Below are 15,989 nucleotides of genomic sequence, written 5' to 3'. Positions count from 1 at the left end.
GATGGATAGATAGAGAGATAGATAATGGATAGATAGATGGATAGATAGATAGATAGATAGATAATGGATAGATAGATGGATAGATGGATAGATAGATAGATAGAATGATAGATATGGATGGATAGATAGATAATAGATAGATAGAAAGATAGATAGATAGATAGATAGATAGATAGATAGATAGATAGAAAGAAAGATAGATATGGATGGATAGATAGATAGATAGATAGATAGATAATGGATAGATAGATAGATAGATAATGGATAGATAGATAGATGGATAGATGGATAGATAGATAGATAATTGATAGATAGATAAATAGATGGATGGATGGATGGATAGATAGATAGATAATTGATAGATAAATAGATGGATGGATGGATGGATGGATGGATAGATAGATGGATAGATGGGTAGAAAGTTTTAGAATGGAATGTTCAGAAAAGGAGAAAATAAAACAAACTTTGGGTACAAGCTTTCCGTAGTGTAGAGCAGATTATTACCTTGCTTCTTTTCTACAGTAAGATTAACCAGTTGTTGCTTAGTGAATGCTGTACAGTACAGGTGACACCTTTTGCATTGCTGTGGCGCAGTTTCTACTCAGCCATATAATGTGGAGACTTTGTCAGCATTGTATAGAGCTGTGCTCTCCAACCTGTGGCTCTTAAACTGATTGAACTTTAATCCTCAACAAGCTGTCAGAGGATGCTGAGAGTTGGAGTTTTGATTCTGTTAAAGAACCCCAGGTTGGAGACTAGCACAGTATTTATCTCCAGGAGGGAAGCTTATCATCTTCCTATCTTCTGCTACCATCTAAGATAGCTAAAATCTTAAATACATGTATATCACAGGAATACATTGGAATATTTGCATTCTAGAAACTAATCTTGGAGGATAGTTGAAGATCTTGTCCTCAGCTCTATCTTCATGCCATCACTAGGCAATGTCTGAGCCTCACTTGTTGCTCTGCAGTTGGTCTGTGCAGGTAGCTGGGGCTGGCTCCTGTCGGGCTTTGCACTCACCAGTCATCTATGGCTGTATACGGGGCTAGAATTGAATTAATGCCACTCACCCTCTGTGAACAAGACATCAAACAACATCAGGGACTGTAACTCCCTCTATGACATCTTTTGTTGCCATCAGATCGATTCATCCAGCCATTAATAACATAAAAGTTTATAAGTATATTCTACAGTAAATGTAGATGATGAATGAGCTGCTAATAAACTCTATAGATACATTAAATGCTAACAGTTATTAACTGTTTAGGCTGTGGAATGTCCAGAGACATGTTGGGATTTGCAGTTCAACAGGTTGAAGGGCTCAGTCCAGAGACATAGTCCTGCAAAGGGAATTTATGGGATCTGCATGGACCCATGTCACAACGATGTAGGTGGACATGCTGGTACTTCTGATTCTCCAGGATCAAGTCCTATATGATAGGGATAGCCCTGCAGAAAAACATGGTGGGATCTCCAAGTTCTGTAGAAAAGAATGATACGATCTGTGGTCCAACCTGTAAAAGGACATCCTGGGATTTGTAGTTCCCCCAAGTAGGGACGAACAAGTAACCATAGGTGAAACTCTTAGGGGTTAACAGGGCTTCATTTTGGGCTGTGAGGCTTATATATACCAGTGCACGTTGTGTTCTTCATGGGCTCATACTCCTAGGTACTTGGACTTTATTCTCCCTGCAGATGTGCTGCGATCATATATAGAGCTTTGTGTGGGAACAGGCACTTTTAATGGTAACAATATAAGGAGGACATGGCTTCAGGCTACTAATGTGTTTGGCCATTTTACTGTATACCTGTTTTTTTTTCTCGTTTATATTTTTCTGAAAACTTTCCAAACTTTGACAAGCAACAGGTCCCTGTGTGACTTTCTCAATCGAATATGACAAATACAAATGTAATCTTACCTGCAAGCTTGCATGTAATCCCAGGGCTCAGATGGGCTCTCAAAACACCCAGTTGGGAGTAGTCAACAAAAGTGTCTGGCTGAAGTTTAATGGCAGAACATCCTGGATAAGTAGGGACTTCTGGAGAACAGCTCTATATTACACTAGGCTGGTGTCTGGGCACAGGGTTTAGGTTCTGGCACAGACATTTAGCAGTCACTGGTAACCTCTTATTGATTGGGATCACCTATGGTGTCTCATAGGGCACTGCATAAAGCTAGAGGTTCATAAACATCTCAGCCAGTTGCCTCCTGTCTTCTGTAGTCACCAAGGTGGTTGAGAGTTTAAGCTTGCGGATATTAGATTCATAAGTCACACCAAGTGGTGGGCGATCCACTGAGCAAAGCAGAAGTCCTCACATGATGACTTCAAACAAGAGACATTACCTTCCAGCATCTGTTGGAGAGACTGGATTTTAAGACACTTGTATCTCCCGGACAGCCAACTCTAACAATGGTAAGTAGCAATAGCCATCATTTTACCCTATTATAAACCTATTATGTCCTGTTTTCTATAAGATATGATCATGTTTGTCTTCTTCATCTCTTCCATCTTAAAGACTTAGAAGCATTTAGAAAGCCACCATAACTGTGCTGGTTCTGATTGTAAGGAACTTTAACAGAAATGTGATGATTTCGGTGTCTGATTGCTGCCTGTATTGGAAACTTGGAGCTAGCAGCCTGTATGGGCTCCTGATATTCCCTCCAGTGCTGCTGATAAGGATCACACACTGAAGGGAGCTTGTGTATGAGATGGAGAAGAGAATTACACTTCTGTGTTAGGATTTCTAGGAAAGCAATGGATGGGTGCCTAAGCCCATAGTTGACTATGGGATAAAAAAAGGGTAACTCATTTGCCAAGCATAGGGGTCTACACAACATGTGATCACCCATTAACAGGACGGGTTTGGCAAGGTACTATTCACGTGACAGAGTGGGTATGGACCAGAGTGAAGCATTATGAAGAGTGGCTTCATTAAAGCCCAATAATTCTAGCGTCCATAGAGGTGCTAGGACTTCAGCACCCTGGACAGCAGCCCTGGCAGGAGAGGGCTGAATGGAGGCTCCAGATCAGGATGCTGCTGCTCCTCTCTGCTGCTCTGCCTCTTCATCTGCTTAATCCAAGCTTGCTGAAGAGACCATATCACTAAAGGATGATCCTACATTTCCTCTGCCTTTGGAGCATGTTGGATATTTCCCGGGAATGGAGCACATATAGTGTTAAGTTTAGGGAAGGCTGTGCTTTGGCAATGTGGATCCATTATGCTTCATGTATTAGCTTTCTATAAGGTAAGCAGGGGGTAGATGCTGCTTTAGATATCTTTGCTTGGCTTTTTATTTTTTTTCCTCCCTTTTCATTGCATTTGCCCCCCTTATTCACTGTGTCACTTAGCGCTCATTAATTAGATGGTCATTTGTATGTTGTGTAATGATGTGAGCAGATTAAATTGTCCTAGTAAACCATTAAACGCTTGGTTGGTGTTTTACTTACCAGGAAGCTTGTATGTCAAAACCTGGGAAAATCAATGACCTCAATTATTGCCTTAATATAGGAGGTTTAGGCTTCCTTTAAATGTCTGTACGTTGCATTGTTGCTAATAATAAAATGTAGCTGCGCTGCTAAAAATAACAATTGGAAGTCAGCAGTTTTTATTTAAGCAAATCACAGGTAAGCCTGAAGGTCCCAAGATATTAGAGAGGGTGCTCCTCAGCATCTATTCTAGCCCTCCTCCTTATCTTCTACAGGCTGGATGTCCCTGGAATCTGCATTCTCGGGGCTGAAAGGGTTACCAGTCATAGGAGAGGATAGACCTTAACCCTTTATTGCTTCTTGGTAGACATTTGTGCAGGCTGCTGGGGATTCAGAGGTTAAATCAACCCTGGATTTAGGTTCCCACCCGATGTGTAAGGTGATTTAGAGGGAAAGTGGGGGTGGGTAAAGGGTGAATGGGGAGAGATTTTGTGCTTGCAGCTTTAAAAAAAAAAAAAAAAAAGCTCTTTGGGGAATCACCACTACCTCACAGATATATTAAAATGTAATATATGAGGAGAGCATGACATAGGCTCTGCTACACACTGTGCCATGGAGGAGCCTATATATACAGTATCTGCAATATAGTGTAGATGGGAGCAGAGATAACTGCTCAGCCAAGACAATGCACACAGATCCTTGCAAGAATCCAGCTTTGTATTTGCATTATTCTAAATTCTGGAGACACATCAGCCCTCTCCCTCCACTGAGCTGTTTGAAGGCTCCAGACCTTGATTTGGGGGGTGGGGGGATCTCCTTGCTATTGTATATATTTAATAGCCCCTATCTCTGCTTGTATCTAACACCATGTAATGTAGTGAAACAAGACCTCAGTTGTCTCACCCTATCCCTGCAATCTGTAATCTGCTTGTATTCCACCATTAATCTTTCTACACAGCTCAATGGCCAGGGAAGGATATGAAGAGATAGCCATGGAGCTTTAAAGCAAGATGGCATAGATAGATGATGGGATCCACACCTTACATAACCCAGGATGGGTGATAGAAGAGGGAGGATGTGATGCTGCAGACAATAATGGGAGCAGGGGGTCGTGGGGGGGGGGGGCTATATCTTAACCTGGAGAATGGATGGAGCACAAATTGTTCTCAAATCGACCTGTTTTCTCCAGCTCCTGGAGGGGGGTTTTCTGATCAATCTCATGAAATTTCCAAGCTTGTAGCAAAGGAAATCCAGCCCAAGCCACCCACCCACCCACCTACCCAGATGGTGCGTCTTTAAATACGAATCTGCAGGGCTGAATATTACAGCTACAGGCTGAAGAATCCACGGCAATTAAAGGTACAATGTCTCCAATCCTCCTCCACACACAACTCCACTGTATAAATATCAGCTCCTAAGCAAGAAAATCATATTAATAGCCGAACTGTGACTGCAAGTCCCCATTGCCCTCCCCTTTTTTGGTGTACACTTATCACAGTTGCTAAGGGTTCCCAATAATAAAAGGCATTTTAACCCCTGCACGCCTGCCTCCGCTCACACTGAGCTGCATTGCGTTTATCAGTGTAATAGAATTATCATGAACCTGCCAATTTGTCTGACAGCTGAAGGGAGAAAATTATACACACACTTGCAGTGGAGAGCCATTAGGGGCGGGGGGGGGGTGATTGTGGAGCTTGAAATGTGTAATTTACTACAACACCGATGTGTAATTTCTCATTCTTCTGTAACTGGTCTCAATCATCAGCATTACACAGGGTATCTTTACTGCTTATTAAACCCCATTGACTAGATTAGCTCCTCTATTGTAATCCAGACAGCTAAATATATGCCATTGACCATACACAGAAAGGGTGCATGTAATGGAAAACAATTCCATACTTATACATATTTATAAACATCTCTTATGCATATTTATAAACATTCATCACACTGCAGAATCCGCTTTATTCCCTTAACCGCTTTGATTGCATTCCCTTTAATTAACCCTTAATGCCTACTTTATATATTAATGCTGATATCACTAATGATATAATCTTTTGTCTATAAGGCATTTTTAAGATATGTGAACGTGCATGTGTGTTTGCTGCAGTGGCCAAGAAATGGCTATATGGCAGCTGAATGCTACACCCTGAAGAGCTCGCAATCTTCCCTGTTGCCTGTAGATACTGTAGATTTCCTTCTGAGACGTATGGGAGTCTCGGATTGCTAGAGGCCGACTGACGTCAGTAGCGACATCCAATGCCTTAAAGGGAGTGTCAGGTGTTGCTACAAGACTGAGCCCTCCCACTCCGGAATTCCATGAATGATGCACTGTAGACTTCTCTGCAGTCACTTTTTACTACAAAGGAAGTTTGGATTGGTTACTGAGTGTGTGGATATTCAGCCGGCCTGCAGACTACTCCTCTGAGGTTATGGCGTCAGCATCTTCACTATATGCCCAAAATGTGGCTAAGGAGAACCTTTACATCCCATAAAAGATGCACAAAAGTCTGCAATGTTCACAAATATGTGTTTAAAATTACAATAAACCTATAAATAATTTTTAAATATTTTATAGTCATTTTATGTCTGTAAATAAACAAAGAAAAATTGAACATTTCATGGTTTACATTGTTCACGTTATCTGTAATTGCTTCTAATGATATATATGCAGATCCATGCTCATTACAGCAGCAACATACCATTAATGACATGCTACATATACAGCCCTTAGACGCTGATAATGTGATAGTACTACACCATTGATGCATTATTTCTATTTCTATGGAAAATCACATTGGTATAAGGTTAAGTTCACATAAGCGTATAAAAAAATCATGAGATTTTTTATCTAGAAAAAGCAGACGATATTTCATTTCGATGCAATCCGTATGACATTGGTGATTATACATCAGCAGGGAAAATTTTCAAGACCAGAAACTGTTTCCTATGCTAATAATAGCAATGGATTCATAAACATTGTATAAATACGGATGATCATTATGGAATCCCATTTTGTTTTACACAGCCATTGACTAGAATGGGCACGTCTCATCCAAAATACATAAGAGACCAGTGTCTGATGCAATTTTTGCACTCAGACATTCATTGCAGCACTCAGACTGAAAATACGTGTGAATGTAACAAAAAATGACAAACTCTACTCTGCTGCATCGACAAATGTATACAGTAACATACAAGACAGATGTTGGCTCCATCGTCAAGTCTCAGTAATTACAGCAGTTCAATGGAGTAGAAAAAATATTTATATAAAGAAATCATGAATTCATAGCTGATCATAAGAAATGTGCTAAGGTTTATATACTGATATTTAATAACAATTACATATGAAACTAAACCAGATTTATCTCTTATTTGCAATTACATACTATAATGCAATCAGTTTGCCACAAACAATGCCTTGTGATTTTATGGAAAGCGACAATATGAGCTCTATTATATATGAAAAGTTTGAGACGATACATCTTTAAATGCATCATTAGGAGCAAATAGAATTTATACAATATAGATGTGCATAAATGAATGGAGAAATAGATAAATAGATGGATAGAGAGAGGGATAGATAGATACATAGATAGATGATAGATAAGATCGATAGATAGATAGATAAATAGATAGATAGATAGATAGAGGTAGATGGATAGATATAGATAGAGAGATAGATAGATATTATAGAGAGATAGATAGATATGATAGATAGATAGCAAGATAGAGATAGATAGATATGATAGATAGATAGCAAGATAGAGATAGATAGATAGATATGATAGATAGATAGATAGATATGATTGATAGGATAGATAGATATGATAGATAGATAGATAGAGGGATAGATAGATAGATAGATATAGATAGATGGATAGATAGATATAGATAGAGAGATAGATAGATATTATAGAGAGATAGATCGATATGATAGATAGATAGATATGATAGATAGATAGATAGATAGAGGGATAGATATGATAGATAGATAGATAGATAGATAGCAAGATAGAGGGATAGATAGATAGGCTAGATAGATATGATATATAGATAGATAGATAGATAGCAAAATAGAGATAAATAGATAGATAACTAATAGATAGATATATGATATAGATAACTAGATATACATAGATAATAGAAATTATAGATAGATTAAACAGATAGAAATGTGATATAGATTGCTAGATAATAGACAGATAGATAGTAATAGCAATAGATAGATAGATAATAAACAGATAGATAGATGATAGATGGATAGATAGATAATATAGATAGATAGATGATAGAAATAGATAGAAAGATAAATAAGTAGATAGAGATGTACTAGATAGATGTTAGATATAGACGTGCTATAGATAATAGATAGAAAGACAGAGATAGATAGATGGATAGATAGATAGATAGATAGAGATAGATAGGCCAATGGATAGACATAAGTAGAAGGAATGATGCAACCAAGCGTCAGACTGATTTACATAATGGAGAATTAACCAAAAATGACAGCATAATATCACAAAATGGAAATTCATGAACCATTTTGGAAAAATCAATAGAAGAAAAATCTTATTTTGGAAAAAAAAATAACTGAATAAAGAAAGTATGCAAGTGATCGTTCTCATCCAAAAGCTATTCGCACTGCATTGATGTTCTTTCCTATTATTTCCATCTTTAAACATTTCCTCTTTCTCAACCTTTAAGGGAAAACATATTTTGCAATATGTCAGTGAATTTCTAAAGACGCCCCTACACATTAGACTGACAGCCCATCTAAGGCTCTGTGCACACAACATTTCATTTTCGCTCCAAGATGGCCTGAAAAAGAGCTTAACAATGCTAAAAAGAATGAACGTCGGCACTGCGATGTCGCAACGGTTTGCTGTTCATATGTTCAGTCTTTTTGAGTTTCTTTAACAGCTGCAGACTTGGAAAGCTCCAAAGTAGATAAGAAAAGTGTCTCACTATTCTTCAGATGGCTTACACTCAGAAACTGTTCACTATGCTATACATAGAAGTAAAAAAAAGAAGGTTATGGAAAAGCCGCCAAAATGTGGTGCAAATAAAGAGGCAGCAAGAAAAACACTTTGCTTGAATAATTTGACAGATGCATTGGCATCTTAAAGTCATTGCGTCCACATGCCCTAATGAATATTGGGGCTTTTGACTTTTTTGCCTGCAACAAATGTCTTGGACGGTGAGGATCAGGCATGTTGGAATTCCATATGCCTTATCCTTTTATCTCACAGGAGACTGTCAAGGTGTCTGATAATTCATTTCCTTCTTTCAAGAGGGAACACAAGCAAATAGCTATCTAGGTGAATGACTACCATTTATTGGGTTGATTTCTGACATATAGTCTTTAACCATCTTTCAGGACTCCTTTGTACACATTATATTTTGTAGCACTTTTAAAAATTAGAAAATGCAATACATTTCAATCATTTTACCAGCATGTGTATTAAACTTTTTTTTATTACCTTCCATTTTTCTTGTATTTTTCAATTATTTTAAAGAATCTTATGAAAAACAAAACACTGTACCCAAGGCATACTGGGGAAGCCAAAATGAAAAATGCCACAAAAATGCCCCAAAAACTTATGACCACGTAACCTTCTTGTTAATTTGTGATAGATTTTAAAATTAATATTTGAATAAATAAATAAAAAAACTGTTAAAAACATTAAGAATCAACTTGTTATGAAAAACACTGCAAAACTTTGAGTGTGAAGCCCACGTTCCAGATTCACTTTTCTAATTTTGGAAGGGTACAGAACCCAGATATGGATTACAGCGGATAATCTGCACAAAATAAACATAAATACCTTAGAAAAGCTCATATGGTATAATATATACTAAATATAGTTTTTGTTTAATTTCTATTTTTCTAATAATTCTATATATATATTTAGGTATATATTGCTTTTTTTATATATATTCAAGTATATGTGGTATATATTAAATGGTTCTACATTTTCTGTTTCAGTTATAAAGTTTCAAGTGAGATTTATCACTAAAAACAATATTTGTTCTCAAGAAAATATTCATCCATGAATTTATAGAAATCTTAACTATAAATACCAGTCCATGTACGCCATGACTTTTCTACAAATCTGCATAATTTCCAGTATGTGCCTTTACCACATTATGCATTTTTTCTAATACTGTGGCATAATAAGCGTCATAAAGTGCTGGAAACATCTGCTTTGGCATCTGTTCTATTGTACAGTACAATATTATCAGTATTAAAGAAGGTAATTAAAAAAATGAAACTTAATTTCAGATAACTTAATACACCCACATACTGTATATATAGAACATATCATAACATTGTCCAGTGTTGGAAATAAACAGTATTTTTAATGTTATATAGTTTTCATCTTGGAGCGACTATTTGTTATTCCACAAGAGGTGACAACCACTATCCACAATCCACTATTTATTGGCCCCAAGAAAATAGTGCCATTAGTAGGTGAGTTATCGTAGCACAACAAGCTCCGATAGATATAAATAGTATTGCTACAAACTATATTTTTTAATAAAAAAATTGTAAGTTAATATTATATTTAGGCAACGACCTGTGTTGCACAACATTGACATCGCGGGTTTGATTGCAACTTGTTTCTAATGCAATCTTCAACCTACTTCAACTGCAAGAGATTCACAGTTTTTTTCCCAAAGCGTTGAATATTTTGTCACAGGTCACACTTGCCATATAATTTCATACAAGTCATATGTGAAAACAACTTGTATGCCATTTGTCTGGTTTCACGGCAAAACTGGAGTCTTAGAAGACTTGCCTGACAACAAGTTGCAGATCGTTGTATGGATGTTCTTGGCTACATGTCTGAAAATTGCTGCCACACGACACCTTTCGCCTTTATGTATTTCTAAGGAGATATATAAATAGAATTTATTTTTAGTAGCACTTCTATCTTCCCTGAATTGAAGGTAGAACCATTTTATATAAATTGCATAATTAAAATTAGAAAATAAATTGCGGGAACGTAGACGGAATGTTTAACCGTGGAATAAAAAGTCAACGACGTTAATTTTCTATTGAGCGAAACAATTTTCATTAATTAGAGCAGTAGATATAATAGTTTAAATGTACTATATACAATTAACGTGCTAAAGTGAAAGGCACAATATAATAAGAATCCAATTTTTAAATTTGTGTAGAGTTCACAAAAAATTCATATTCAGTTTATATGGTGCCCTTTGAACTGAATTAAACATTTGATCATTTCACAGCAGAAGATTTAAAGACAGGGGTAATGTAACTAATAGTAAATCCATAAATAATTGAATAGATTTTATATGCAATCAAAAATGATTTAATATATATATATACAATTTTAAAAATATAACATCCATTACAATCAAAAATGATTTAATATATATACAATCTTAAAAATGAACATCTATTACAATCAAAAATTATTTAATATATACAATCTTTTAAAAAATATCAGCTATTACAATAAAAAATTATTTAATATATATAATCTTAAAAATGTAACATCTATTTACAAACAAAAATGATTTAATATACATACAATCTTAAAAATATAACATTACAATCAAAAATAGTTTTGTACAATATATACAATCTTTTAAAAAATAACATCTATTACAATCAATCCGTCTTGGCAGCAAAATATTAATAATCATTATTATTTTGAAAAACATCATATGTCTTCATAAAGATTCAATTGTGAAATTTTTTATCGAGCAATCAAAATTGTAAAATTTGAAATGTCTCCTCAGAGTTGTATCTGATCAGTTTTGGAACATGGAAGTCACAATTATAATTAATTGCCAACATGTTAAGTTCTGCTGTCTAAAAACCCTAAAGTCTACGACCTCATTGAATTCTCGGTATCGGAAAAGGGTGTGGATTCTTCCATTAGCTATTTACAAAAAATTACTTTAACCCAACTTTGAATGAAATGTATTTTGTGTAATACAATATACAAATCAGAAAAGTCCAATAGTTCACAAGATGTCACATCTGCAATTTGTTAGACTATTGAGAATAAATAAAAAAAAAATATAGGTTGGGTAGTGTGGCAAGTGCTTATATTATCAAATAAGAGATTGACAGAAAACACGTCTGGATTTTAGTGGCAAAGCGATGACCTCATGATACAAATGTTTCTACATCCATATGAGTTCTTCAATAATAAATAGAAACCAATATAGACACTACATAGATTATTCCACTTGTCTTATGGTGATTCCCTTACCTTTATTATGGGAACTCACCAAATTACCCACAAGACCATTAGGACTATCAATCAAATCATTTACTAGGTTGACCTTTATCATTTCCTGGAATAATTATACAGATTGTTGACTCTGTTGTTAGCACTGGGGTCTTGGGTTCAAATCCCACCAAGAACAACATCTTCAAGGAGTCTCTATTTTCTCTCTACGTTTGCGTGGATTTTCTCCAGGTTCTCTGGTTTCCTCCTACTTTCCAAAGACATACCGAGAGGGAATTTAGATTGGGAGCCCCAATGGGGACAGTGATAACAATGTCTATACAGAATATATTGGTGCTATAAAAGCAAGTATAATAAATGAATGAAGCAATCCTTATCACACGACAGATGTTTGGATTTCCAGAACAGTAGACATCAGATTTACTATGTTACCAGTTGTTAGTTTGATTGGTAAAAATCCTGTAAACATAGAAACTTTCTTACAAGTTTTTGTCGGGAATATTACCTGGTGTTGCCATGAAAAAAATCACTTTAATCCATTATGTCCTTTTCTTTATATAATCTCAATGATATAGGAATAATATGCAAGTAACAGAAAAAGGATTTTAAATAAGATTCATTAAATAACTTGAATAATAAAGACTGAATTATAAATATTCACAATTAAAGTCTGGGAGCTCATCACTTTAGGTTGACATCCTACTTGACTGTTGGCAATTGAGCAGATAACCTCAAAGGTCAATCAATATTATTTTCATTTTCATTATTATTTCCCATTATAAATGCATACATATAGGCAAATTGTTTTATTATAAAAAATATATATTTAGTTGTGTGCTATACATGTTGCTAGATGTGGGAATGGACCTTTTTTGTAGTTATAACAATTATAATAGAAGGAGTAGTAGTAATACAAATAGTAATATCAGTACAAAAGAAAATTATGTAATTGCACATTTTCATTGACAGCTGGAAGGCAAATTTTTGCTATATGAATAAACTCAGTAAAGGGAAATTTCTGTTAAATATTAAATTACCATTCCGCTACAGATGCAGCCAACTGATATTGAACAGATTGGCAAAACTCCAGTAAACTCTGAGCTCAGAGACCTGACTGCTATCTCTAAAATTGTTCATGGAAATATGGGCCCATTTTGGAGAAATTATGAACCATGGAAAAATAGAAATATCTTGACACAAAACAATTCATATTGGACTGAAGGAGAAAAGAAAAGTCTTTTGCAATATTGGGGTAATCAGTTCACAGATTTAATTTTGTAATATTTTTTTTAAAATTTGAATTCTAAACAAGTCCAACACTGACATACACCAGCCAAAAAATATTGGCACATCTTTCGAAACCGTTGTGCCTTGTTGGATTTCTGGTAAGGTCTTATCAAATTTTATAAAATATTGAATCATATAAAATACTTCTTTTTGTTTTAGTATACTTTGTTATCATTTACTCCTTATAAACTACCACAATTCTAAACATATTGTAAAGTATATTATTGTTATTATTATTATTATTATTATTATTATTATTATTATTATTATTAATAATAAATATTAATAATAATAATAATGTTAGAGTTCTTGCCATTGGGACAACAGAAATTCAGACCAAAAATCTATGTTAATTTGATCTTCATTGTACTAATATAAAATCATTTATTAGAGCACAAAAATCAGTTGTATTTATAGAAGCATTGCTAAGATTTATTTTTGCTTTTTTTATAATTTTGAAGGTCATTTTCAAAACTTACAAAGACACTTTGAAGAACTTCCTGTTTGTGTAAATGATCCATATATTAGTGATTGGCTAATCATTACATTATTAAAAAATAAAAATACAAAAGCTTCACATGTTGAAAAAGCAAATACACTGAAAAAAGTGTTTGTGTGTACTTAACTTAACTATTACCCACTAGAAATTTCTGCCCAATGTAGTCTACTAGGATTTGACTTTCCTCTTTTACTGATTGCCTTCCAAGCCAATAATAATAGTACTCAATAATAATAACAATAAAAACCCCAAAATAATAATAGTATGCAACAACAATAACAAAAAAAAACAACAATAATAATAGTAAGCAATAATAATAACAACAAAAAAAATAACAATAATAGTAGGCAATAATAATAACAAAAACAATAATACTAAAATGCAATAATAATAACAAAAAAAATAATAATAATAATAATAATATGCAATAATACTAACAAAAATAATAGTATGAAACAATAATAAAAAACAACAATCATAACAGTATGCAATAATAATAATAATAATAATAATGATAAAAGTGTGTAGTAATAATAATAATTATAAAAGAGTATGCAATAATAATAATAATAATATACAATAATAATAGTATGCAATAATAACAAAAAACAACAATAATAATAGAATGCACTAATAATATAAAAAACAATAATACATATTATTCTGAGCAGTAGTATTATTTGAAATAAAAAAAATCTAATCAAGACGCATATACATATTTTACATATACAAGAAAAAAAGTAGCTAATATATATATATATATATATATATATATATATATATATATATATATATATATACACTGTATATATATATATATATATATATATGTATATATATACTGTGTATATATATATATATATATATACACATATATATATACATTTTTTTTTCTTTATTTTATTTTTTTTTTAATCGAGGCCAACTGAGAAAATCCACTTACAATTAGTATTCTTTACACAGTAAAAATGTGCAATATTGCAGCAATGAATCTTGGATTAGTTAAATATTTTCTTTGTAAATGTATCATAAAAAAAAACTATAAAAAGATACAAAAAAGCCGAAATACAACCACATATATAAATATCTTTAATCAAATATTCTCTCTGAAATGTGCTTTCTGATTGGCTGAAAGGGCTCCCATCTGGCACAATAGATAATTAAGTAGCCCAACTAGCTTGAAAGGTGTATGATAGCTCATGAATTACAGAAGGTGTGTGGGCACGGTGACACTGGGAAAAGCTATAGATCATACCTAACTATCTCATCCTTGTGGAGATAATTAAGACAGAAGTGTGGGTGTTCGAACCTGTAATCTGCTTAACAGAACTGGTTAAGTTATTACTGTACTTTATGGACAATTGACAAACTACACCCACATCCAACAATTCTGTTCTTTAATCTTATTGATAATATAATAGTTTTTATACTAACATTTTATTAATTTAATAAAATGGAAAGAATACAAACTAAAACATATTTTAGAATGATTTTTTTCCCTTTCCAATATGAGACGATGAACCGTGGGCATTAGGAAAGGTGAAATGTGATTAATTTTCCGTATTTCTACAGCCTGACAATCATAATAGCTGCAGACAGAGCTGTATTTACTATTGCTGCTGCCCCGGGCGCTCTGTGTGATTGCACCGTAATTTAGCAATTGTGTTTCAATGTGGTTATGCCCCATTACCCAGCACCTCCTCCTCTATTATATTTTACTGAAAAAATTCTGTTTGGCAAGACAGGATGGCGAAAAAAGGATTGATAAAGAGAAAAAAATCATAAATAAAATGGGTAGAAAAAAATAATAAAATATTTTTACACATGTATATATATATATATATATATATATATATACTGTATGTATATATATATATATATATTATAAAGTTTCACTATGTAGGCTTAGGCTTGACACTGCTTACAGCACATACAGGCATTTTCACTGACAATTACTCACTGGCAATTTACTAACTAGCTGTTGATTTCTTTTTGTTATTACATTAGCAACCATACCAATTTTCAGTAAAACGAAGCAATGGTGAATTTTATATATATATATATATATATATATATATATATATATATATATATATATATATATATATATATAAAGTATAAAGCTGAATGTGTGTGTGTGTGTGTGTGTGTATGTGTGTGTGAGTATGTTCGGGATTGGCATCTGCACCGTTGCAGCTACAGCCACAAAATTTTGCACACTCACACGTCTGGACCCCGAGAGTGTCATAGGCTATGTTTTGAGGGGAAATTTTAACCCCGCTCATTACAGTTCTTCACCAAAAAACCTGCCTCCATTAAAGCGAATGGAGCTGGGAGCCTCAGTGCAGCCAGAACTTCAGAAGAATGCGCAGCCTTGCCCTTAAATGGAATGTTGGCTTGTCACAATGCAGCCAGGGAAAGAGACAGACACAGACAGGGAAAGAGGCAGACACAGACAGGGTAAGAGACAGACACAAAGAGACAGACACAGATAAAGAGACAGACTGACAGGGAAAGAGACAGACAGGGAAAGAGAGGGAA

The 15,989-nt window shown here is 34.1% G+C and overlaps 1 protein-coding gene across 1 annotated transcript in view; it reads left to right on the top strand.

Moving 5' to 3' along the window:
• The first annotated feature begins 2,229 nt into the window (after positions 1-2,229).
• Positions 2,230-15,989, top strand: part of BDNF (brain derived neurotrophic factor) — a 117,247-nt gene continuing 103,487 nt past the window's right edge. Inside the window, exon 1 of the mRNA XM_075325505.1 lies at positions 2,230-2,417. Within this exon, the coding sequence (XP_075181620.1) occupies positions 2,415-2,417 (3 nt within the window). The 5' untranslated portion in view covers positions 2,230-2,414. The remainder of the gene's footprint in view (positions 2,418-15,989) is intronic.

Source organism: Anomaloglossus baeobatrachus, chromosome 10 (genome assembly GCF_048569485.1).
Source record: "Anomaloglossus baeobatrachus isolate aAnoBae1 chromosome 10, aAnoBae1.hap1, whole genome shotgun sequence".
In the NCBI taxonomy this organism is placed as follows: domain Eukaryota; kingdom Metazoa; phylum Chordata; class Amphibia; order Anura; family Aromobatidae; genus Anomaloglossus; species Anomaloglossus baeobatrachus.
The sequence above is the reverse complement of the archived record's forward strand: the minus strand, read 5'-3'. Positions and strand labels throughout refer to the sequence as shown.